General features: G+C 49.2%; 2 protein-coding genes across 4 annotated transcripts; one reads left to right on the top strand and one right to left on the bottom strand.

Moving 5' to 3' along the window:
- Positions 1-327: 327 nt before the first annotated feature.
- On the top strand, positions 328-3,508 carry LOC311591040 (histo-blood group ABO system transferase 1-like). The gene is made up of 2 exons (XM_084770407.1): positions 328-1,896; positions 3,235-3,508. The coding sequence occupies exon 1, from the start codon at positions 765-767 to the stop codon at positions 1,893-1,895; it is 1,131 nt and encodes a 376-aa protein (XP_084626533.1). The 5' UTR covers positions 328-764; the 3' UTR covers position 1,896; positions 3,235-3,508.
- Positions 3,509-4,944: 1,436 nt separating this feature from the next.
- Positions 4,945-17,944, bottom strand: ZNF599 (zinc finger protein 599). 3 transcript variants are annotated; one of them, XR_014777029.1, is made up of 3 exons: positions 17,572-17,944; positions 11,393-11,518; positions 9,232-9,322 (listed from the first exon to the last, which is right to left on the bottom strand). XR_014777029.1 is itself a non-coding variant. In XM_084770580.1 (2 exons), exons 1-2 carry the CDS (start codon positions 17,696-17,698, stop codon positions 6,123-6,125), a joined length of 1,206 nt encoding a protein of 401 aa, XP_084626706.1. In that variant the 5' UTR covers positions 17,699-17,944; the 3' UTR covers positions 4,945-6,122. The 3 variants fall into 3 exon arrangements, 1 of the variants encoding a protein (XP_084626706.1); XM_084770580.1 differs by lacking the exons at positions 9,232-9,322; positions 11,393-11,518 and adding an exon at positions 4,945-7,201; XR_014777030.1 differs by lacking the exon at positions 9,232-9,322 and having other exon boundaries at positions 11,373-11,518; positions 17,462-17,944.
- Positions 17,945-26,181: the final 8,237 nt, after the last annotated feature.

Below are 26,181 nucleotides of genomic sequence, written 5' to 3'. Positions count from 1 at the left end.
TCAAGGTTGAAACAAATACCAAGTCTGGACCTTTCAAGGATAAGTTCTCCAACGGGGCAGCGTTGACTTAGGGTGGAAATTGAACAAGATAATGCTAATTAAAGCCAGCATCCCAGATCTAATAATGTAGAGCCTGCTACCCCAAAACAATCCACAATGGGTTCTATGTGACATCAGAAGAATAAAGTAATGCAAACATTGACTCATAAACATTGACTCCCTCTATGGTGGTTATGAAATCGGTCCTTCCAAGACAGAACCTACATCAGCCCATCCAGATGTGTCATGTCTGACAGTCTGGTCTCAACTCTATGTATTTTCCAAGGAACTGGCTTCTGCTAAAGCTTTCACCAGCAGTAACTGACAAAGGCAAGGTGGGGAATGAGCAGCAAGTACCTTCTAGTGGTGCTGCCCTGCCCTGATTTCATCACAATCTCTCCTTGGACCTGCTTAGTGATGTCCTTTGAGCCAGTCTCCTGAGCATGTTTCAAGCATCTTGAGTTCTGTCCTGTCAGCTGTTTCTTTGTGGTCCAATGATCGAATCCTGCAATACAGTTAAACTGAAAACACCAGAAACAGAAACTGACTTCGTTGGAGTTCTGTCGGCATTGAAGACTTCCTCCATGTGAACCACATGGTACCTGGCGTTTGGGTCAGTTTTGTGGAGTTGGGAGGGCTGCTGTACGTTGGAGACTTGGATATCTCAGATTTGGTCCATTTTAAGCAGAAATTACCCTCATGCCGTAAAGGAGACACCAACAGCAATGACTCAACCACTGCTGAAATCTGAGAAATGGAAGCGTTGCTCACTTCTTTCCACGACCTTCGTTTTCCTACTAACCCTTACACTGGCCTTTTCTGCCTATGCTTTCCTGACCCTGGGAAAGCAGGAGACAAAGTACATTCTGTCCAGGGAGAGCATAACAGTTAGAGAAGTGGACCACCTGAAAATAGTGAATGTGTCCAGGATGTTGTATTATCAGTCGAATCTAATTATACCTAGTAGTGAAGACATGGTCATACAGACCCCTTGGCTGGCCCCCATTGTGTGGGACGGGACTTTCCAAATACAAATCCTGAACCAGCAGTTCTGGCTCCAGGATGTCTCCATTGGGTTAGTCGTGTTTGCCACCGGGAAATACGTAGCCTTCCTAAAAGTGTTTTTGCAGACGGCAGAGACATACTTCATGGAGGGACACAGGGTGAAGTACTACATTTTCACTGACAAGCCAGCTAGTGTCCCACTTTTGAAGCCACAGAAGGGAAGGCAGATGGTGATTCTGGAAGTCCAGGGCTCTGCCCACCAACCCAACACTTACGCATACAGAATGAAAACAATCAGCCATTTTTCCCAGCAGCGCTTTACAAAGGAGGTGGACTACCTGGTCTGTGCACACGTGAACTTAATTTTCTGCAACCCTGTGGGAGTGGAGATCTTGTCCTCCCTGTTTGGCACGCTGCATCCTCTATTCTTTGGATTCCCAAGGAAATCTTTGATCTATGAAAGGCAGCCGAAGTCACAAGCCTACATTTCTGAGGATGAGGGGGACTTTTACTATTCGGGTGCCTTCTTTGGGGGAAAGGTACTGGAGGTTTACAGGCTCACCAACTTCTGTTACCAGGCAGCCATGATGGACCAAGCTCATCACATCCAGGTCATGTGGCCCGAGGAAAGCTACTTGAACAAGTATCTTCTTTACAACAAGCCCACCAAGGTCCTCTCTCCAGAGTACATGTGGTATAAGCAACTTCTGGATAGATTCCAAGAAATGATGATAAACTGGAACGTACTTGTGAAAATCAGCAAACACCCCTGGGCCAATGCTAACATGGCCCATGGCAGGACCTTTCGGGCTTCGAACATGGTGCCTGAGGTCGGAACCAATTTTTACTAGTGTGAGTACAAGCTTCATGCTTCCAATTGGTTGAGGAACATGTTCAAATCCTTTGTGAGGGGCCTCCCACATCAATTGTCACTAAGAAGATGCCCACATAGTGATGGAGGCAGTTGCTCAGCTGAGGTCTCCTCTTCCTAGGTGACTCTGGGGTGTGTCAAGTTGACAGCTGAAGTGGACTATGACACCACCCTCCCACCCCAAGTTTATCAGACACAAAGGCACCCCATCCCCAACACATATTTGGGTGAGCTAATTTCTTAGGTCCCTTCCACCTAGTTCTTTAGGTTGGATGAGGCTGGTTGTACCTCTTGTCTAGGCCTGGTGAGCAGAGGGTCACAGGCAAGACCTTTTCCAGGACAAACGAGGTTCTTAGTCACAGAGCTCCTGCCTTTTGTAGAACAGTAACACACGTCCTGCTTTGGTCTTTGGCTAAGTTTAGCTTGAAGCCAAATCAGTTCCTCTTCAGATTCATTGTGACCATGGGAGAGTTCCTTGAATGTTGACTTGGAAAAGGGATGTGATGTCAGATCAGAGCCCTCTTTGCTCATGCCTGGCTCCTTGTGCATCTCAGAACACCGTCAGCTGACAGCAGTGAGCACACCTACCAGTTGCCTGTAGCCCTGTTTTCAGCTTTGCAGTGATTCTCTGAGTGGAGGAAGATGATTTCTTGAGAACAAGAAGCTTCTCTCTCTTTTACTTAGAAGTTATTCTGTGTTCTCAGTAAGGATACATATGGGCAGAAATCCTAGATTTGCATGGCTCTGTTTTAGGTTTCTTTTTCTTGGTTTTCCCTATCCAGTGCAAAAGAGAGGTGAGGAATCACACAGTAGTAGCCCCTGGTTGTCTTGTGTGCATGAAAAAATGTATATTTTATATATATATATATATTCATGCCAATGCTATTTTTACAAAGGAACAATTTAGCAAAACGTTGTGTGTGGGTTCCCGGCCCCCCTCCCACACTGCCCCGGCTTTTTTGGTTTTTGAGATTAGAGGTCTCTGTGTAGCCCTGGCTGTCCCAGCACTTTCTCTGTAGACCAGGCTGGCCTTGAACTTTCAGATCCACCTGCCTTTGCTTCCTGAATGCTAGAACTAACAGTGTACACCACAACGGCCTGGCTTGTTGCCTCCTTAATGGAAAGTGAAAACATGCCAGTGGTGTTCACAGGGCCAGTCACACAGCAGCAGAGCAGGTCCTGACGCCCAGATCATCCCTCCCATCACTGCAGCTTTGCAGACCAATCCTGCAACACACAAGCTTTGTTGGGGTGGGGTAAGGCAGAGTGAGGGGGGCATTCCAGATCTGAACTCTAATGCTCATCTCGCTGTCTTCCAGGGTACCACCACCATTTCCCAGAAGGCAACAAGAGTGATAAACTTCTATGTTGAGTCCATTTGAAACTAAACTGTTGGTGGAGATGAACCTTTGCAACTGGTGCTTCTTCCCGCCTTGTTGTGTTTTTTAAACTACAGCTAAAATCTGTGTATATCACAGGACTCGAATAAAGCAGCCATGACTCAGCCCTAGCTACCAGGCTCAGTGTGCTGTGCAGAGAACGTGTGTTGTCTGCCCAGAGATCCTGGCAGACGATAAGAAGTCACATGTGTGGTTGGACCTAGCGTGAGGACCAGAGTCAGAAGAATCCCCATCCTTCCCACTAACTGTTGTATAAAGTGACATCACACATTATGCATAATGATTGCATAATAGTCACATTGCATGTGCATTCAATAATATAACATATTTTGACAGTATTTACCCACTGTTACCTGCTTGTCACTACTGTTCATAACCTAGTCATCTGAAGTCTCTCTCTCTCTCTCTCTCTCTCTCTCTCTCTCTCTCTGTCTCTCTCTCTCCCTCTGTCTCTGTGTGTGTGTGTGTTTGTCTTTACAATATCAAGGTTCCATACATGAGAGAATCTTCAGCATTTGTCTTCCTGAGTCTGATTTATAAACTGATGAGATGTGGCATAGATGTCCAATAGACTTCTGTGGTACCATAAAAAAGAAAAGTATTTGCAGGAAAATGGGTGAAACTAGAGATTACATCAAAACCTGCAAGCCATTTTATGTCTAGAGCTTTTTACTCATTTGTAAATAGTCTTTTATATTTTTATCCAGGAGAATAAAAGTTAGTTTTACAACAAACCATGGGAAACCTCCATTGCTTCTATGAACTTCTAGTGAGAGTACCATATTCCTCAGAGTTAATGTATCTGCCATTTTGAGTTCTGAAGCTTTCAACCTTCAGTTTGTAAATGGCCAAAGTCACGACAATTAAAGCACTGGGTGTCTAGCTATGGCTGGTCCTATGATGCTAGAATGATGCTCACAAGAGCCAATATCAACTGTGTCTCTTATCCACTCATCTTTCTGGGCTGCTTGCGCCTTTAATGGTATAATTACTCTATTATATCCTCATATGCCAAGGTCTCTATCAACAGCTGCTGTCATCAGGGATTGGTACAGCCTCGGTCCCGCAGAAGCCAATCTCTGTAAGAAATCTGCGAAGCTTCTTCAGAGCCTTGTATTTACCTTAGCACATGAGGCAGATCTTGTCCCTGGCTCCTCAACCATATCCCAAGCTTTGAAAGCTGCAACTGGATACTGCTCTGTAACACACCAGCCTGTATTTGTTCTGAGGTCGACGCCATTCACCAAGCAACTGATCCCTAAGGACATTTACCCCCCTTGCTGTATTTCATTGTCTATCTTTATGGCTTCATCCCCACCATAACAACCACTGTGATTGCTGACCAGCTTCTCGCACAACTGATATCAATCCCTTCCAGTCTTGGGGAATAATTCTATTTTGGGTAGCCCAGTTACTTAATATTTGGTCAGCAAATGGGGAATGCATCCATTGGACACAGTAGACTCTTTAAAATACTGTAACATTTCTATTGGGTGCCATGCTCTCTCATCATACTCAAGGCCAACACCGTTCCAACGGTGCTGTTTGCTTCCCAAGTGCTTCCATCTCTACTTGGAAACTCTCTTGACCAAGAAATGTTTGAGAAAGGGAAAGAATATAATCAAAATACAACGTATGAAAAATTTTAATACTGGGTGGTAACGGTACGTGCAGAGGAGGCAGAGGCAGGCAGATCTCTGAGCTTGAGGCCAGCCTAGTCTACAGAGTGAATTCAGGACAACTAGAGCCACACAGAAAAAGCCTGTCTCAAAAAAGAATTATTAAGAAAGAAAAAGCCAAGTTGACACAGTGCCTGTAATGGTGAAACTCTCCAGCAGTGTGAAAACACAAAATGTGGTGCGGTCTTTTAAGTCTCTCACCATGCTGCCGTGACAAGTCTTCACTGCTCCACGGGGAAATCAGAGAGGAGTCATGAGACCATTTTGTCACCTTTGCTCATCTGTCTCTTACTGTCTCTTGCTGCTTTAAAATTCCCAAGTTAGGTTCGTGGTACAGAGGATGACTGCTGCTGACATTTCACCTAAGTGAATAAGGAAACTAGGATTTACTCTGCATGATTCTTGGATAAAGCTCAGGCCCAGATGATTCCTAATACATAATTCTTCAGATGACACGTGATGCCACAAGGTTGTTATAGGGATGACAATCATGGGTCTCTTCAGTCCCTGTTATTTCTCTTGCCCTCAGATTATCCCTGCTGTAACACTGAAAAGTGCTGTGTCAGCATGTGCTTGTTCAAGTGGACTGGGGTGAGCACAGCTGGGGAGACTGCCCTGTGTCTTTAAGACCTGGTATGGATCTTTTGGTGCTGAGTGGAAGAAGAGCTGTGGCTGACGGTCTTTCCACATTCACAGCACCCAACAGGCTTCTCTCCCGTGAGTTCTCATGTGCCTAACTAAGGCAAAGGTGTCATAAAAGGCCTTCTCACATACCATGCACTCCAAGGGTTTCTCTCCAGTATGGATCTTACTGTGCCGAAGAAAATTTGCAGGTTGAGTGAAGGCTTTCCCACACTCTCTGCACACGTATGGCTTCTCTCCAGTGTGGAGCCGCACGTGTCGGATAAAGGAAGAGCTGTAGCAGAAGGCTTTGGCACACACTTTGCATTCCAGGGGTTTCACTCCACTGTGGGTTCTAGTGTGTCAGAAGAAGACCGAGTGATGGGTAAAGGCCTTCCCACACTCACTGCACTCAGACGGCTTCGCCCCAGTGTGGAGCCACGTGTGCTGAGTCAGGGACGAGGTGTCACAAAAGGCCCTTCCACACTCCTTGCACTCAAAGGGCTTTTATCCAGTGTGTGTCCTCTTATGCCTGATAGAAGTGGAGCGCTGGGCGAAGGCTTTCCCACACCCATACGGCTTCTCCCCAGTGTGGATTCTCATGTGCTGAGTGAACAATGAATTGACAGAAAAAGACTTTCCACACTCTTTGCAGACAAAGGGCTTCTCCCCAGTGTGGGTCAGGCTGTGGTGAAGAAAGGTTGAGTGGTGAGTGAAGGCCCTGCCACAGGCCCTGCACGCATAGGGCTGCTCCCCAGTGTGCGTCCTCTTGTGTTTCACGAACGTGGAGGAGTGAGTAAAGGACTTCCCGCACTGGCCACACTCGTACAGCTCCTCTCCAGTGTGAATCCTCATGTGCTGCACGAACAAAGAGCTGTAGTAAAAAGCTTTGCCACACTCTTTGCACAGGAAAGGCTTGTTCGTAGAGTGGGTCATCTTGTGCTGGGTGAAAGTGGAGCGATGGGAGAAGGTTCTCCCACATTCTTTGCACGCGTAGGGTTTATCTCCAGTGTGTGTGCGCTGGTGCTCGGTGAGGTAAGAACTGCGTTTGAAGGCCTTCCCGCACTGGACGCACTGACGTAGTCTCTGCCTGGTGTGAGCCCTCATATGCTGAATAAAGTCAGCCATGTGACAGCAGACTTCCCCACACGCGTTGCATTCATGGGGCTTTACTCCAGCATGAATCTGCTGATGCCATACCAAGGCCCAATTATTCCTAAACACTTTGCAACACTCTTGGCATTGATGAGGGTTCCTCCCTACGTCAGCTACAGGCTCTTTCTCTGGTCCCTGGGAATCGTGTTCACGGGCAGGGTCCTGTAGATCAGCTCGCTGTGAGACTTGTAAATGGAGACTATCACCTGACCCCACGGTGTCCTGTTTGTGGCTCAGCCCTCCGGGGCATGGCTCCTTGGAAGAATCTGTTGTCTCTGCATTCCCACCCGGCATTTCTGACCATGGCTCTTTATCCTTGGTGTGCCCTAACCTGGGATTCTCCAAGAATCTCTGGGACAGATGTTCTTGGAAACAAAAAGAAGGCTGAGAAGCAGTGGGTTTTGAGTCATCGCTGGATTTTGCTTCTTCACCTAAAAGAAATCCAACACGAATGAGGTGTCTATTTATTAGCGATGTAAACAGAACCACACAAACACCACAGGAGCAGAAGGGGAAACATTGCCTCTGAAGGCTGTTGCGTTCACATATCTTAAAACCATGTTTATAGGTTCTTTTGTATTTGCTAATGTTTGGGCTCTTAACACCTTTCAGTGGAAAAGCTGGCACAGAGAAGAGAAAACCACGAGCTCAGGGTTACTCAAAACTCCAGGATGGGGGAGGTGGGCAAACCATGTGTATAATGTGCACAGTCAATGTGGTATAAACAAGTGTCACGACGCTGTGACAACAGGGAGAAGCCCAGCTTGGCCTGGAGAGAAGGCCAACAGCGACTCACAGCAGAAATACTGGTATGTGATGCTATTTCTAAGGAAGAGTAAGAAGAGTTACCAGGCAGAGCTGAGGGGTGGTGTGGAAGGGAACAGACGCAGACACGGCAGCAAATGCGGACAGCCCAAAAGGACCCTGGATACCAAGCAAAAAGGGAAGAAGGTGAGAACTGTGCCAATAAGGACGCGGACAGGTAGGGAAAGAACACGCACTGCTACACAACGCTAACAGCACCGACATAGATTCAGTGACATAAGGACGTGGACAGGCAGGGAAAGAACACGCACTGCTACACAACGCTAACAGCACCAACATAGATTCAGTGACATAAGGACGTGGACAGGCAGGGAAAGAACACGCACTGCTACACAACGCTAACAGCACCAACATAGATTCAGTGACATAAGGACGTGGACAGGTAGGGAAAGAACACGCACTGCTACACAACGCTAACAGCACCGACATAGATTCAGTGACATAAGGACGTGGACAGGCAGGGAAAGAACACGCACTGCTACACAACGCTAACAGCACCAACATAGATTCAGTGACATAAGGACGTGGACAGGTAGGGAAAGAACACGCACTGCTACACAACGCTAACAGCACCGACATAGATTCAGTGACATAAGGACGTGGACAGGTAGGGAGAGAACACGCACTGCTACACAACGCTAACAGCACCGACATAGATTCAGTGACATAAGGACGTGGACAGGTAGGGAAAGAACACGCACTGCTACACATCGCTAACAGCACCAACATAGATTCAGTGACATAAGGACGTGGACAGGTAGGGAAAGAACACGCACTGCTACACAACGCTAACAGCACCAACATAGATTCAGTGACATAAGGACGTGGACAGGTAGGGAAAGAACACGCACTGCTACACATCGCTAACAGCACCGACATAGATTCAGTGACATAAGGACGCGGACAGGTAGGGAAAGAACACGCACTGCTACACAACGCTAACAGCACCGACATAGATTCAGTGACATAAGGACGTGGACAGGTAGGGAAAGAACACGCACTGCTACACAACGCTAACAGCACCGACATAGATTCAGTGACATAAGGACGTGGACAGGTAGGGAAAGAACACGCACTGCTACACATCGCTAACAGCACCGACATAGATTCAGTGACATAACAAGCAGATAGATCCTGACACTAGCAACAACAGTAAGGATCCACAGGAAAAGAGGTTAAAAATACAGTTAACTCCCCCCAGATTCATCTAGAAATGCAATATAACTCCATCTCACTACACCAGAATAAATATCATCAAGGCTACAAACAACAGCAGACGCTGGTGAGGATATGGTTAACATGCTGCTGGTTAAGATGTAAGTCGGGGCCACCATTATGGAAATCAGACTGGGTCTCTGCACAGCACTAAGAACAGGTCTGACCCTGCTACTCCACTCCTGGCTCTCTACACAAAGGTGTCTAAGTCTGCACAGCACAGAAACAGACACCTGCACATCTGCGTCTACAGCACTATTCACACAACTAAGTTGTCTGAGCACGGGCAGAGAGTGTGAGGTGTGTGTAGTCAGGGTTAGTGCGCCATGATCTGACCAAATGAGACTCGGCAGGCTGCGGAGTCTCAGCACAGTTGCCCCTTGGTGTCCCAGTGACACTCTCAGCCACCTACCTCCCTGCACAGGTGCTTTGGGAGAGGCCTCTCTTCACTGCCCACATTCCCTGCCAATGCTCCTGGAGGGAGATCAGCTCTCATTTGGGAACACGGTGGCCTGGCATGAGAAACACACAACACAGCATTTACAGGTGAGGATGGAATTAAGGATTTATGCTTACAGGAAAGCACGAATTAGCCTTCAGGACACCGGGAAGGGAGACACAGTCCCGGCCCTGGGAGGAGTCTCTGTCAGTCTGAGTCCGAAGCACTGGATAGCATGATTTCCTAGCAGTGCTGGGTTTCAAAACCAAATTAAATCAAAGGACATTTTGGCCATAAGCACTCAGCACTTAGTTTTCACAGTTCCCACGTAATTATGGCGTTTGGGGCCCCTCCAACTGAAGAAGGGCAGCTACCGACGGCTGTTTAAGGCCTCCTGTACCAGGGCCAGTGTGAGGACTAGGGCAGCAGGGGACAACAGGAGCATGGAGCCAGCACCACCGCTATGGTGGGATCTTACACTTGGCTTACGGGATGAGTCTAGTGTGACAAGTCTCCTTTTACTTTCAGACAAACACATGTCACCAAATATGAAGGCAAGAGGACAGAATCAGGCTGAGGTAATCATGGTAAAACCACTGGGAAATCCCACAGGGCGGACAGAATGCAGCCGGCATTTGCTGTGCAAAGGCTCACGGACAGCTGTTGCACACCTGGCACTGAGCAGAGCACCGACTCTCCTTTCACTGAGCCCCCTGTCCTCAGGGACTTGACTTTGCTGGTTCCCAGTGTGCTTCCCTCTAGTACTAAGCACAAGCAGCACTGTGTTTACTCCACTGTGGACGCAAGGCTGGCAGAATCCCCAGACCATCTGAATGTTGGGGGAAAGGGGCCCCTGAACTTCCGCTCAATACCTATGCAGGTGGAAGGTGCTGGGGGTTTGTCTGTTATGCAGAACACCGCAGCACTGGGATGGTCCCGTTCTATGCACATTCTAGGTGTTAGCTCAGTTGCTTTGCAGGTGTTATTAAAAGACGCACTAAGAATGAAACCCCAAATAATGGCATGGTCCCCGCTCTAAGCTGGCCTGTAAGGTAAATTCTGAGGAGGTCTGGTGAGAGTGGAGGATTCGGCACTGAGCTGCCACTTTGCCCAAGACCTTAGGATATATGTGTGGGAAATGGAGGTGACAGAAGCTAAAGACGTCACTTGGCTGAGGCCCTGTTGCTTCCAGACACCTTACGGCCGGGTGGGGAGAGGGCACTCCTTTATGTCTTGTGCTCTCTGCGGAGCCCCAGCTGCCCTTCAACTTTTGGTTCTCATGCCTTGGTCTCCCGTGGATGACAAACTGAATCAACCTCCCCACCCTGCAGGGTCCTGTGGCTGGGCGGTGACAATCTCTCTCCCAAGCTCGCTGAGCTGCTCACCTTCACATCTGTGGAACAATGACTGACTGACAGGGTCATGGTATAGTGAGAATTTTGGAATTTGGGGTTCTTTTAAAAACACAAAGTGTTATTAGACTATGCTTTTGTTTTAATCCCAGATGTGAGGGTATGTGGCTGCTTTACAGCTGACTACGTCTTGCCTTTTTCTCTAGCAGGGGGTGTGAGTTTGCCAGCTGCAGATATTTCTGTGATTGTGTGACATTTGGAATTCTGGGGACTTTTCAGAGGATATATCAGTGCTAGGGCCCAGAGAGTCGGGGTAGGTTGTTGGTTGCTGTTGGTGGCACTTTGTCAAGTGGTCATGCACAAAGAAGAATCAACAAAAAGAAGAAATTACATACCTGACGGCAAAGACCAAACTTTCCCCGGAGGCTCGACGCCCCAATCAGCAGGAAGTAGTGTAGTGATAACGTCGCCCCCTCTCTGACCTCTGGCTTTATTCAGGGACCTCTTTCCTCTCTATCCTCTTTTCCTCTCATATCTAGTATTAGGGAGTTGAAGGGTGGAAGAAAAGGAGTGGAGAAGGAGGAAGAAAGAAGAGCCCACAAAGTAGCAAACGCTGGCTAAGGCGAGGAGTCTGTTTCTTACATATTAATCCCTGGAGTAGACACTGCGACGCCAACCACAGTAAGCCGAGGTCGCAGGAGGATGGGTGGTGGCCTCAACCAGCAATGCCTACAGACGGTACAAGGAAGGAGGCCGTAAGCCCTGCACCCAGAAGAGAAATGGATACTTACCCAGTGAGACCAGAAGCCACAGGTCTCCATCATCACCTCCTGGTACACGGTCTTCTGAGCCACGTCCAGATGCCCCCATTCCTCCACAGTGAAGGACACGGCCACATCTTCAAAAGAAACCAAGGCCTGGGATAATAAACGGAGGTGGTTGGGTGGCTGTGTGGGTCACACGCAAGACTGGAGGCTGCTGCTTGGTCATGGGCAAGAATACGGAGGCAAGGCCTGAACTGCAGATCATCCTGTGCAGGAAGGCATGAGAGAGAGAAGCCTCCCTCCTGTGCAGGAAGGCATGAGAGAGAGGAGCCTCCCTCCTGTGCGGGAAGGCATGAGAGAGAGAGAGGAGCCTCCCTCCTGTGCAGGAAGGCATGAGAGAGAGAGGAGCCTCCCTCCTGTGTAGGAAGGCATGAGAGAGAGAGGAGCCTCCCTCCTGTGCAGGAAGGCATGAGAGAGAGAGAGGAGCCTCCCTCCTGTGCAGGAAGGCATGAGAGAGAGAGAGGAGCCTCCCTCCTGTGCGGGAAGGCATGAGAGAGAGAGGAGCCTCCCTCCTGTGCAGGAAGACACTGGAGACTGAACCAAACAAGGTGTGGTTGTGGAGCACCTGACAGTGGCCTGGATCCTAGAAGAGCCAGGCTCAGGACACTATAGTCCCAACAGCAATCAGCACCTCAGCAGCCGAGCCTCACTCTGCACAGCTTGTTGAGCAGAGCCCATTGCGCACTGAGTTAGCGTAACTGGGACAGCCAGGGCTACACACAAAGACACAGTAGCTCAAACAAACAAACAACAGCAAAAGATAACTACACGCAGGGCTGCTGTTTACTGCTCTAGTTGGTGTAATGAACCTGGGAGAGCAGGGCCTGAAAACGAGGCCGACTAAAGTATCACACAACAGGCAACTTTATTCAGAGCATCAGACAGTTTGCACTCTAAGGGTTGAGTCGCCCTAGTACAGCCGTGCAATCACAAGGACAAGCCGCACACGGCAAGAACATGGCTCCATGAGGCACATGAATAACAACAGCTGAAGTAAATTCACGCCTATCTGCCACACCTGGGAGGAGGGACACATTCCAAGAACAATTCTATGCTTTGAAGAAACCGGGTCACAAGACTCTTGCCTTGTTTTCCTGGAGTGTTCTCACAAGCACTCAGACATCTCTTCACACAACTCCATTCTTGGACCACGTTCCAACAGGCAGGGAAGAGGGTGGTGGCTGAAGCACTTGTGCCACAAGGATACGACTCAGCTCCCCAGTCCCCATGTATGTGCTGCGTGCACAGGGTCTCCAGGGCAAGGATACGACTCAGCTCCCCAGTCCCCATGTATGTGCTGCGTGCACAGGGTCTCCAGGGCAAGGATACGACTCAGCTCCCCAGTCCCCACGTATGTGCTGCGTGCACAGGGCCTCCAGGGCAAGGATACGACTCAGCTCCCCAGTCCCCACGTATGTGCTGCGTGCACAGGGTCCCCAGGGCAAGGCGCACAGCTTGATGGGCTGACAAGTGAGCCCTGCATTCAATGGGGAGACACTGCCTCAACAAACTAGGTGTGCAGCAGTCGTCAGACATCAGCCTAAGGCATCACTCACTCACTCAAGTGTGTCAACACACACACACACACACACACACACCTGCCTCTGCCTCCTGACTGGTGGGATTGAAAGCGTGAGTCTATACATGTGCTGGCTAGAAATCATCTTAAAAGAAGGAACCTTCAATTGAGAAAACGCCTCCATAGGACTGTAGATAAGCCTGTGGGGCATTTTATTGATTGATGACTTATGTAGGCTGCCCCCGGGCAGGTGGTCCTGAGGTGTATAAGAGGACAAGCAGAGACTGAGCCCAGTTCCGGGTTCCGGCTGAGAAATTAGGGAAACTACACCCCTCACAATAGCCACAAATAATATAAACCATCTTCGTGTAACTCTAACCAAGCAAGAAAAAGACTTATATGAAAAAAACTTCAAGTCTCTGAAGAAAGAAATTAAAGTAGATATCAGAAGATGGAAAGATCTCCCATTCTCCGGGACTGGGAGAATCAACATAGTGAAAACGGCCATCTTACCAAAAGCAATCTACAGATTCAATGCAATCCCATTAAAATACCTACACAATTCTTTAAAGACCTTGAAAGATAAATTCTCAACTTCATATGGAAAAACCAAAAATTCGGAATAGCTAAAACAATCCGTACAAGAAAAGATCTTCTGGAGGCATCTCCATCCCAGATCTCAAGCTGTGCTGTAGAGCAACAGTAATAGAAGCAGCATGGCACCAGCACAGAAACAGGCTGGACAGTGGAATTGAATCAAAGACCCAGAAATAAACACACACACCTACAGACACTTGATTTTTGACAAAGAAGCCAAATCCATACAATGGAAAGAAGACAGCATCTTCAACAAATGGTGCTGGTCTAACTGGATGGCTACAGGTAGAAAAATGCAAATAGACCCATATTTATCACCCTGCACAAATCTAAAGTCCAAATGTATTCAATAACTCAACATAAAACCAGGCACACAAAATCTGTTAGAAGAAAAAGTGGGGAAGAGCCTTGAACTCACTGGCACAAGAGACAACTTCCTGAACAGAACACCAACAGTTCAGGCTCTAAGAGCAACAATTAATAAATGAGACTTCATGAACTGAAAAGTCTCTGTAAAGCAAAGGACAATGTAAACAGAAAAAAACGATATCCTACAGACTGGGAAAAAATCTTCACCAACCCTACATCCAACAAAGGGCTAGTATCAAAAATACACACACACACACACACACACACACACACACACACACACACATATATATATATAAATTAAATACCACGAAACCAAATAACCCAATTAAAATATGGAGTACAGAGCTAAACAGAGAATTCTCAACAGAGTGATATCGAATGGCTGAGAAACACTTAAAGAAATGCTCAACATCCCTAGTCATCAAGGAAATGCAAATCAAAATGACTCTGAGATTCCATCTTACACCTATTAGAATGGCTAAGATAAAAAAACTCAAGTGACATGCTGGCAAGGATGTGGAGAAACGGGAACATTCCTCCATTGCTGGTGAGAGCGCAAACATGTACAACCACTTTCCAAATCAATCTGGCACTTTCTCAGAAAATTGGGAATAGTGCTACCTAAAGACCCTGCTATTCGACTCCTGAGCATATACCAGAAAGATACTTCACTATACAACAAGGACATTTGCTCAACTATGTTCATAGCAGCTTTATTTGTAGTAGCCAGAATCTGGAAACAACCTAGATGTCCCTCAGCTGAAGAATGGATAAAGAAACTCTCGTACGTTTACACTATGGAATACTATTCAGCTCTCAAAAACAAGGGAATCTTGAAATTTGCAGCCAAATGGATGGAGCTAGAAATGATCATACTGAGATAACCAGACCCAGGAAGGTATGCATGGTATATACTGACTTATAAGTGAGTATTAGCCCAACATAGATGTCCACTGAGAGACTCCACCCAACAGGGAACCAGGACAGATGCTGGGACATGCAGCTGGACTATGGGAGAAGAGCTGTGAATTCTATGCAAGAGTGGGGGGTGGAGGGTCCTGGAGGGAGCAGGCGCCCCACAGGGAGACCGTCAAGGCCTACAGATCTGGACAAAGGGGAGGTGCAGGCAGAGAGCCAAGACTCCTGCTCAGATGTAACCGATAGACTGCCAATTCTCCACAGGGGGCGCTGCTGCTGAACCTCTGACATGCACTCTGTCTGCCCCTAGACAAGACAGCCCAGCAGGCACACAGAGCAGGAGGATGCCGGCTATCCTGATGTGGGGTGGGGTGGGGAGGGCCCTACTGTCGGGCAGAGGAGGGAGGACAGGAGAGAGGGTATGGCAGTCGGATGTAGTGTGAATAGGTTATAATAAATATAATATATATTTAAAAGAAAAAGGTCAAAATTAAGAAGATCTAGATGAAAACAAGACTCCTAAGTCAAGTCAGTGTATGCTTACACGAATTCAAACTGCAGAACAAGCAGGTAACTTGTATTGCTAATCTGAGCTGAGACTGGCTGAGACATGAATGTCTATGCATAGGCAATGTTTCTTGTTGGCTACAGAATCCCTGTGACTTATTTTCAGATGCCATTCTTCACATGGTATGAATGGAGATTTACAGATGTCTTTCTTCTGCTCATACAAAGAGCAGAGAACCAGCCTTAGTTGTTATGTGCATCCTGCACACCTCATACATTTACAGCAGTAGGACTGCATACCCTAACCCTAACCCTGATTGTGAGAAATTATATGTTTTCAGAACAAAAGAACCAGACACTGATGCTGGATCAGACCTGACAGGATCCATTCCTCTCAGCATGCTGGATGCTCTCATCCTGCGTCCTTCATGTTCCAGCCCCATGTGCTCCACAAAAAGCTTCTAATCTCAATTGGTCCAGCATTCCAGACTGTCCCACACAGGACTTCTATTAAGCCTAGAATTTCTCAATATTTAGAAACTGGACCACAAATGCTATCCCTGGCTTGCTTAGCCATTTTCCCCAATTGTATTTGTGCCCCTACAAAGTTATTATTCATCCCAAACCAGCCAGTAGAAGTCTTAAAAAGAGAATGATGCCCCATTTCCTTTAAAAGTGGTTGGGTTAGGGTTTTGGTTGTTTTCTTGGGATATGGATGTTTATTTTCATTGGGAGTTGGTTATGTTATTATTGGTCATATTCAGAGAGAAAACAAGGTTGGACTCAGGGATTTCTCTCTTTTCCTTTATCTTTCTTAGGTATGGAGATAGGGGTTGAAAAGACAAAAGGTGAAATATAGAAATATATAGGGATGACAGGACAAAAAGTAGATTATTGAACCTACTCCTCAACTTAAGGTCTTAACAGTTACTCTCACAAACAAGGTCATTTTTAATTCATTGGTATAGAATTCTGTATATGGATGAAAAATAAGTTCAATTTTGATACACTGGTATAGAGTTCAAATTCAAGTTTATTTTTCACACACATTAAATATATTTTTACTCTAATAGGAGGTAGTGCACCCATACAACTCAATTATAATAGAAGGTTTACTTTCAGTACTTTGAAGGTGCTTTTGCAGGCTGTTTAGGATAATTAACTAATACAAGTTAATTTTTAGTTGATCTACCCATGGTCAAGTCAATTACTAGTCTATTTTCATCACAAGAATATATACCCTAGGGCTGGAGAGATGGCTCAGAGGTTAAGGGCACTGACTGCTCCTCTAAAGGTCCTGAGTTCAATTCCCAGCAACCACATGGTGGCTCACAACCATCTATAATGGCGCCCTCTTCTGGCCTGCAGGTGTACATGCAGGCAGAGCACTGTATACATAATAAATAAATGTTTAATAAAAAATAAAAAGAATATACACCCTAGGTTTAACAGATAGATATGATTTTATAGATATATACGGTAATATAGTCAGATAAGGTCTTCAAAAACCTCAGAGACCTATATAATATGGCATTTAAAGATGTTTTTATGATTTTAAGGAACCGTTGACAATAAGACAGCTTAACTCCTGGCAACACGCAGTCTACCTCAGAGAAGATGAGGAGCATCAAAGAACCTCCTTATGGAGATGGCTTCAAATATGGCAAACCAGCTACTGGGCAAAATGTCCTTGTTTCAGCCACAGGCAGAATTCTGCCTAAAAAAGGGCAAGCTTGGATGCAGGCAGAGCCGATGGCCAAACTCTGCCAAGACAGGGTAAGCAAGTCCTCAATGGTTCCTGCCTCACAAATATGTCTGTCAGGTACAATGGGTCAGAGGGCTGAAGATGATGCTCCATGTTATAGAGTTTGGGTGATTACCTAGGCAGGGAACTGCCTCTGTCCTGTTCTCACTTTGGAAGCTGCTAACCTGCACATCCTGTTCACTCAGACCATTTTATTCCTTCTCAAGACTCTGATGGGGTTGAAGACGAGATAGTTTAGTTTTACAATTAAGCTTAGTTGTTTAGGGGTTAAGATATTTTTAGATCTAGATAGAAGTTTTTAGGTTGATAGAGATGAGATATGATAGGTCCTGATTTACATTTAGAGTTACAGACTCACCAAGATAGGGAAAGATGTTTTCTCCAAGGTTTGTAGGCTCAATTTTCTTATCAATTATATTTTATTACGAACCTATCCACCGAGAGCACCTCACTTACAACCCAACTAACCTAAACAATAGGAAGGAGCCAGATGCGCCCCAGCAGCCGCCCGCACGGTGATGCTGTCTAGGTCCTCGTGAGCACAAGGCGCGAGCCGCACATGCACACCAGGCCCCGTTCTCGAGGGCGCAATCATTACGGACACCGCACACAGAACCCGGAGCGGGGCCAAGGGGGGCGACTGACACCGGAGCCTCCAGGTCCCAGGGCACCGTCTCAAGGCGGAGGTCCGGGATCCAGGACGCCCAGCAGACGGCGGCCGTCGCCATGAGGACCAGTGCTGCCAGGAGAGCGCGGCTCGCGTGGGTCCATTGCCCTGGGCCGCCCGGCTCGCTCCCCTCACGAGAGCCCGCTACGGCTCACAGCGGAGAACTGCTGGGAAGGCGGGTCCCCGACGAAATGTCTCCGCCCCGGAAGTCCAGCCCCCGAAGCCCCAGGAACGCCCACTCCGCTATGCGTCACTTCCTCATCCGCGAATCGGCATTATGGGAAATGGAGTTTTTCTGTTTTGTTTCGGTTCCCTTCGGTTAGGTTCTTCAAAACAGGGTTTCTCTGTGTAGCCTTGGCTGTCCTGGAATTCACTTTGTAGACCATGCTGGCCTCGAATTCACAGAGATCCACCTGCCTCTGCCTCCTAAATGCTGGCATTAAAGGCGTGGGCCACTGCTACCTGATAAGTGTTTTTTTTGTTTGTTTGTTTGTTTTCGTTTTTAAATCTGAATCCCAGCGGCACCCGGAGCACACTTCGTGTTCGTGCATCTCTGTAAAACGCTGACCTTTTGAAACACTTGTGTAGAAGGGTCGTTCCCAACACTTGGTAGTCTTCCCTCCGGCTGTTCTACAATTGTCTTCCTCTGTGTTTGTCTGTCTCAATGTCCTAAAACACTCCTCTGCCATTTTTGGTGATGTCATTTAATTTGAATAGTCTCTGTAAAGACCATTCTCTCTCTCTCTCTCTCTCTCTCTCTCTCTCTCTCTCTCTCTCTCTCTCTCTCTCTCTCTCTCTCCCTCTCCCTGTCTCTATCTCTCTCTCTCTCCCTCTCTCTCGCGCACACACACACACACAGACCATCTTCTAGCAAGTGTTGACTTCAACATCACAGGCATCATATGTTTTAGGGAAACGTGATTTAACGCATAACACCTTGGTCACTCCCTCTAGTAAGGATAGATATTGGCGACTGGGGTCCACACTAGCTTGCAGAAATGTGCTTCATTCCAATATTTTGTCCATTTTGGGTCTCTTGGGCCACAGCTGCCTGACCTGCCTTCCCACACGCAGATAGTACAAGTATTTTTAAGCATACTTAAGAACCCCTTAGAGAGGCTCCAAGGCTAATGTCCCACGTGGCTGGAACTTCTGAAGGGTCAGAGATAATAGTGGCAGAGCAGTGCCATCACCTCCTGTTGGCACTGTCCCTCTGTTCAGTCACTAGCCGTGGGCTGTTGAGCTACAGTTTGTGGGACCAAAGGTCCCCTGCAAGAGCCACCTCCCACTACCCAGGGGCTGAATGTGGCTAGGGGATGTATTGGCCAAGCGCACCATAAGCCCTTGTAGGGTTAGTCTCTGTGTGCGTGCGTGTGTGTGTGTGTGTGTGCGCGTGTGTGTGTCTTTACAATATCAAGGTTCCATAAACGAGTGAACCTTCAGCATTTGTCTTTCTGAGTCTGGTTTGTGGAAGAATGCCTTGAGTGGATGTAGCAGTTGTCAATAAAGCGCTGTTTAGCCAATCAGCTGGGCAGAAGGACAAGGACGTGGAAGGTGGGGCTTCTAGGAGAGGAGTTGACAGTTAAGAGGGTTCAGTTGACAGAGGGAGTTGATGGGGAGAAGCTGGCCAAGGAGGATCAGATTGGCAAGTGCTTGGGATGTAGTTGGTTGTGAGGATTAAAGTGGTTTATTTTAGTTTACTAGTACATTAGTAGCAGTTTAGATTCTGCCCAGTGTAGTGCTTGCAGGTTTGAATTATGTTTCAGTCTCGTTGTGTCAGTTATTGGCTTCCTAGGCCATACAGATGCAATATCTGCAGCACCGGTTTATAAACTGATGAGGTGTGGCATGGATGGCCAATAGACTTCTGTGGTGCCATGAAGAAGAAAAGTATTTGCAGGAAAATGGGTGAAAGTGGAGATTACATCGAAACCTGCAAGCTGTTTTACGTCTAGTGCTATTTACCTATTTGTAAAGTAGTCTTTTCCATCTTTATCTTTATTTTTTAATTTATTCATTTATGTGTATGGATGGGTTTTCTGCATGTATGTATGTGTGTGCAGGATGTAAGCTCTTAGCTGGGCCATGTCTGCCTGCCACTGTACTCCCCACCATGATGGTTATGGACTCACCCTCTGAAGCTGTAGCCAAGCTCCCAACTAAACACTTTAAAAGTTAAGCTGGTCAGGGTGTTTTGCCACAGCAATAGAACTGTAACTGAGACAATGAATTAGCCTTACCATGAAGTTTGTTCCAGGAATGCATTTGTGGTTTGCTTAATGCTCAGGAAGCAACGAGTCAGCAGAGAACGTATTACCCAGGACAAAGACCTACTGATGGCGTGTCGTTGCTGCTGAACGTTCTTCTCTCTTTCTTCTCTCTACAAATGCATTATGTCATAAACATTTAAAGGGTGCTGGCATTTCAAAAATGTGGGAGCAAAGATGTACCTGGGTGGCAGATCAGTTGCCTAGACTCTCACTCAAACCCTGTGCTTCTCTGCAGGTCTTAGCTGTCTTGTGCTTTGTGCTGTTGATCCTGATGAGAGTAAAGACCATTACCGAATTTCTTTTAGTTGAAGTAGGCAAGCTTCATTTTCCGTCAAATAGGGATATCGCCCTAAAGTAGATTTTGAGAAACATAGCATTGAACACAGAGGGTGGGGTTTATAGTAGCACCCAAACCGCAAGAGCATGCAGTTTGCAAGGGGTTTTGGTTACATAGGAACTTGGCAGAACACTTCAAACTTATTTGACAACATGTCTTATCAGGCTGGAAGTTAGGGTGCAGGGTGTGGAAAATGTAAAATTCCAGAAAATGGTCAAGACCTTTCAGGTTTTACAGAGAACAGGGATGAACTTGTTTTGACCTTGTAATAAGATGGCTTTTAATCTTAAGATGGAGGCAGGCTGGTCCATCAAACAAACAGCCTTAATCCTATCCATAACATGGAAAGGAAAGTTGGAGAACCTCTCCATGCAACCTAAGATGTAGAGTAAAACTACGTTAATGAAAATGGTGTGGCCCTAGTGAAATAGTAGACAGATTGCTCAATAAACAAAACATAAAGCTTGGGCATCAACTTCCATAAATATATTAAATATATCTTTGACAATAATGCTAAAAGAACTGGATACCAAAGCAAAACAAAACAAAAAGGCACAGAGAGACAATAATAAAAATGAAATAGAGTTTTCTTGGAGACGTCACAGTGTACATTAGGGAAGATGCTGGCAGGCGTTGAGGACGAAGGTGGGGGGGATGGAGTATATGTGGGGGGGATGGGGTTGAGGATGGAGGTGGGGGGATGGGGTTGAGGATGGAGGGGGGGATGGGGTTGAGGATGGAGTATATGTGGGGGGGATGGGGTTGAGGATGGAGGTGGGGGGATGGGGTTGAGGATGGAGGGGGGGATGGGGTTGAGGATGGAGGGGGGGATGGGGTTGAGGATGGAGGGGGGGATGGAGTTGAGGATGGAGGGGGGGATGGGGTTGAGGATGAAAGTGGGGGGATGGGGTTGAGGATGGAGGGGGGGATGGGGTTGAGGATGGAGGGGGGGATGGGTTTGAGGATGGAGGGGGGGATGGGGTTGAGGATGGAGGTGGGGGGATGGGGTTGAGGATGGAGGGGGGGATGGGGTTGAGGATGGAGGGGGGGATGGGGTTGAGGATGGAGGGGGGGATGGGGTTGAGGATGAAAGTGGGGGGGATGGGGTTGAGGATGGAGGGGGGGATGGAGTTGAGGATGGAGGGGGGGATGGGGTTGAGGATGAAAGTGGGGGGATGGGGTTGAGGATGGAGGTGGGGGGATGGGGTTGAGGATGGAGGGGGGGATGGGGTTGAGGATGGAGGGGGGGATGGGTTGAGGATGGAGGGGGGGGATGGGGTTGAGGATGGAGGGGGGGATGGAGTTGAGGATGGAGGGGGGATGGGGTTGAGGATGGAGGGGGGGATGGGGTTGAGGATGGAGGGGGGATGGGGTTGAGGATGAAGGGGGAATGGGGTTGAGGATGGAGGGGGGATGGGGTTGAGGATGGAGGGGGGGATGGGGTTGAGGATGGAGGGGGGGATGGAGTTGAGGATGGAGGTGAGGGGGATGGGGTTGAGGATGGAGGTGAGGGGGATGGGGTTGAGGATGGAGGTGGGGGGGATGGAGTTGAGGATGGAGGGGGGGGGATGGGGTTGAGGATGGAGGGAGGGATGGGGTTGAGGATGGAGGGGGGGATGGGGTTGAGGATGGAGGTGGGGGGATGGGGTTGAGGATGGAGGTGGGGGGGATGGAGTTGAGGATGGAGGGGGGGATGGGGTTGAGGATGGAGGGGGGGATGGGGTTGAGGATGGAGGTGGGGGGATGGGGTTGAGGATGGAGGTGGGGGGGATGGGGTTGAGGATGGAGGGGGGGATGGGGTTGAGGATGGAGGGGGGATGGGGTTGAGGATGGAGGTGGGGGATGGAGTTGAGGATGGAGGGGGGATGGGGTTGAGGATGAAAGTGGGGGGGATGGGGTTGAGGATGGAGGTGAGGGGGATGGGGTTGAGGATGGAGGTGGGGGGATGGGGTTGAGGATGGAGGTGGGGGATGGGGTTGAGGATGGAGGGGGGGATGGGGTTGAGGATGGAGGTGGGGGGGATGGGGTTGAGGATGGAGGGGGGGATGGGGTTGAGGATGGAGGGGGGGATGGGGTTGAGGATGGAGGTGGGGGGGATGGGGTTGAGGATGGAGGTGGGGGGATGGGGTTGAGGATGGAGGTGGGGGATGGGGTTGAGGATGGAGGTGGGGGGATGGGGTTGAGGATGGAGGTGGGGGGATGGGGTTGAGGATGGAGGGGGGGATGGGGTTGAGGATGGAGGTGGGGGGGATGGGGTTGAGGATGGAGGGGGGGATGGGGTTGAGGATGGAGGGGGGGATGGGGTTGAGGATGGAGGTGGGTGGATGGGGTTGAGGATGGAGGGGGGGATGGGGTTGAGGATGGAGGGGGGATGGGGTTGAGGATGGAGGTGGGTGGATGGGGTTGAGGATGGAGGGGGGGATGGGGTTGAGGATGGAGGTGGGGGATGGGGTTGAGGATGGAGGGGGGATGGGGTTGAGGATGGAGGTGGGGGATGGGGTTGAGGATGGAGGGGGGGATGGGGTTGAGGATGGAGGTGGGGGGATGGGGTTGAGGATGGAGGGGGGGATGGGGTTGAGGATGGAGGGGGGGATGGGGTTGAGGATGGAGGTGGGTGGATGGGGTTGAGGATGGAGGGGGGGATGGGGTTGAGGATGGAGGGGGGATGGGGTTGAGGATGGAGGTGGGGGATGGAGTTGAGGATGGAGGGGGGATGGGGTTGAGGATGGAGGGGGGGATGGGGTTGAGGATGGAGGTGGGGGATGGGGTTGAGGATGAAAGTGGGGGGGATGGGGTTGAGGATGGAGGGGGGGATGGAGTTGAGGATGGAGGGGGGGGATGGAGTTGAGGATGGAGGGGGGGATGGGGTTGAGGATGGAGGGGGGATGGGGTTGAGGATGGAGGTGGGGGATGGGGTTGAGGATGAAAGTGGGGGGATGGGGTTGAGGATGGAGGGGGGGATGGAGTTGAGGATGGAGGGGGGGGATGGAGTTGAGGATGGAGGGGGGGATGGGGTTGAGGATGGAGGGGGGGATGGAGTTGAGGATGGAGGGGGGATGGGGTTGAGGATGGAGGGGGGGATGGGGTTGAGGATGGAGGGGGGATGGGGTTGAGGATGGAGGGGGGGATGGGGTTGAGGATGGAGGGGGGGATGGGGTTGAGGATGGAGGGGGGGATGGAGTTGAGGATGGAGGGGGGGATGGGGTTGAGGATGGAGGGGGGATGGAGTTGAGGATGGAGGGGGGGGATGGGGTTGAGGATGGAGGGGGGGGATGGGGTTGAGGATGGAGGGGGGGATGGGGTTGAGGATGGAGGGGGGGATGGGGTTGAGGATGGAGGGGGGGATGGGGTTGAGGATGGAGGGGGGGGATGGAGTTGAGGATGGAGGGGGGGATGGGGTTGAGGATGGAGGGGGGGATGGGGTTGAGGATGGAGGTGGGGGATGGGGTTGAGGATGAAAGTGGGGGGGATGGGGTTGAGGATGGAGGGGGGGGATGGAGTTGAGGATGGAGGGGGGGATGGGGTTGAGGATGGAGGGGGGATGGGGTTGAGGATGGAGGGGGGGATGGGGTTGAGGATGGAGGGGGGGATGGGGTTGAGGATGGAGGGGGGGGATGGAGTTGAGGATGGAGGGGGGGATGGGGTTGAGGATGGAGGGGGGGATGGGGTTGAGGATGGAGGTGGGGGATGGGGTTGAGGATGAAAGTGGGGGGGATGGGGTTGAGGATGGAGGGGGGGATGGGGTTGAGGATGGAGGGGGGATGGGGTTGAGGATGGAGGGGGGGGATGGAGTTGAGGATGGAGGGGGGGATGGGGTTGAGGATGGAGGGGGGGATGGGGTTGAGGATGGAGGTGGGGGATGGGGTTGAGGATGAAAGTGGGGGGGATGGGGTTGAGGATGGAGGGGGGGGATGGGGTTGAGGATGGAGGGGGGATGGGGTTGAGGATGGAGGGGGGGGATGGGGTTGAGGATGGAGGGGGGGATGGGGTTGAGGATGGAGGGGGGGATGGGGTTGAGGATGGAGGGGGGATGGGGTTGAGGATGGAGGGGGGGATGGAGTTGAGGATGGAGGGGGGGGATGGGGTTGAGGATGGAGGGGGGGATGGAGTTGAGGATGGCCCTGAAGCTGTTAAAAGTATTAGCCATCTAAGAAAATAACTGACTTCCCTGCCTGATTTATAGCACCAGTATGACAAGAGACCTATATAAAAGTGTGTGTGTGTGTGTGTGTGTGTGTGTTTTGTGTCAGTTTCTCTATCAATCTCCACTTTAGTTATTTTAGGCAGCGTCTCCTGTTGAGTTTGGAACTCACAGATCCACCTGGACTTGGCAGCCATTGAGCTCCAGGGACCCTCTTGTTCCCCCTTGCCAGTGCTGATGGAACATACAGTTTTCTGAAATTTTCATAAATTTCATTCCCTCCCTCCAACCCCTCCCACTCTGTCTGTGATTCATGGCCCCCTGTGCTTTAATTATCACGTTTACACACACACATATAAAAGTGAATCCACATATAAATACAACTTGCCAGATCCATTTAGTGTTGCTTATATGTATATGCATAGGTTTTTAGGGATGATCTCTTGGTATTGGGTAACTAATGAGGGGTTCACTCCTGGGAGGACTGGTTCTCCCCTTTCGGGAGTCGTTCTTTGCCTGGACATCTCCATCTAGGGTGGGACCTTGTGAGGTTTTTTTCACATTCACGTTGGCCTGCCAGCTGGCACTGAGTGAGGGAACTCAGGCAGGAAGAGAGAGGTCGCATGTTCTGTCGTATTTGTGCATCCTAGCTCCAAATATTCAGATATGAGTCTATAACCTGGAGGAACCACAGAAACAAGGAAAGAACCAAGGCCTGTGGCAGGTGGCAGGGAGGAGCTCTAGAGAGGCGGGTAGCAGGACATGGGTGCTATGGAAGGGAAGGGGGAAAGGAGGGGGGCTTTAGATGTGTGGGTGAGGAAGACAACAGTGAAGGAGAGGGAAGGAAGAGACATAAATAACACCAAGTCTGTTTGAAAAAGCCATGGGGAATATTACTTCATTTACCTAAAATTACTTCTAATAAGCCGGGTGTGGTGGCGCACGCCTTTAATCCCAGCACTCAGGGAGGCAGAGGCAGGTGGATCCCTGTGAGTTTGAGACCATCCTGGTCCAAAAGTGAATCCACAACAGCCTTGTCTCAGGAAAACAAAGAACAAGCCAAAACAAGCAAAAAATAAAACAAAAAACATATACATCCAATGTATGTAAGGGTGTGAGTATATGTACCTATAGAGTTTAAAGGAAAGTACACTGCTTGGGCTGACAGTGCTCCCCTCCAATAGCTTAGATTATCTAACAAACCCCAGCGCCAGGCATTGGAAACTCCCTTTGGAACTGTTGCCCTTGGTTGCCTCCCAGAACTTGAAGGTGAGTCCCTGCTACTGAAGACAGCCATGCACTGTGGACACAGGACGTGGAGGGCTTGAGGTGGGTCTGACCCAGAAGCTCCCTCTAGCTTTTGTAGCGCCAGAGGGAGCTGTGCAAGCTGCCAAGGGAGAAGAGCAATCAATAGTCCTGTCCAGTTGTGACACTTAGGAGCCACAGCCATGACTGCCCTGGAAACGTCCCCAAAGCTGCAGCAGTGGGTTCTCATGTCTTGGTGGCAACCAACAGCTGCCCAGCTGAACTTAAAGCTTGCTGGAAAGGGAATCCATGCCTGATGCTATGACCCTAATCAATACTTGGGCAGCCAAGGTCATGGAACCTATAAAGGAGCCTGCTTCTGCCACGTTCCTACGCCAGTGTAATTCCAACTGCATTC

This window comes from Acomys minous, assembly GCF_964271855.1.
Source record: "Acomys minous genome assembly, chromosome: 20".
Taxonomy (NCBI): Eukaryota; Metazoa; Chordata; class Mammalia; order Rodentia; family Muridae; genus Acomys; species Acomys minous.
The sequence above is the reverse complement of the archived record's forward strand: the minus strand, read 5'-3'. Positions and strand labels throughout refer to the sequence as shown.

Coding starts and splice junctions, on each gene's coding strand:
- ZNF599 (XM_084770580.1), bottom strand. CDS start 17,698: ATGATTGCGCCCTCGAGAACGGGGCCTGGTGTGCATGTGCGGCTCGCG. Junction 7,202..17,571: donor GGCTCCTTCCTATTGTTTAG/GTTAGTTGGGTT, acceptor GATTTCTTTTAG/GTGAAGAAGCAAAATCCAGC.
- LOC311591040 (XM_084770407.1), top strand. CDS start 765: ATGACTCAACCACTGCTGAAATCTGAGAAATGGAAGCGTTGCTCACTT.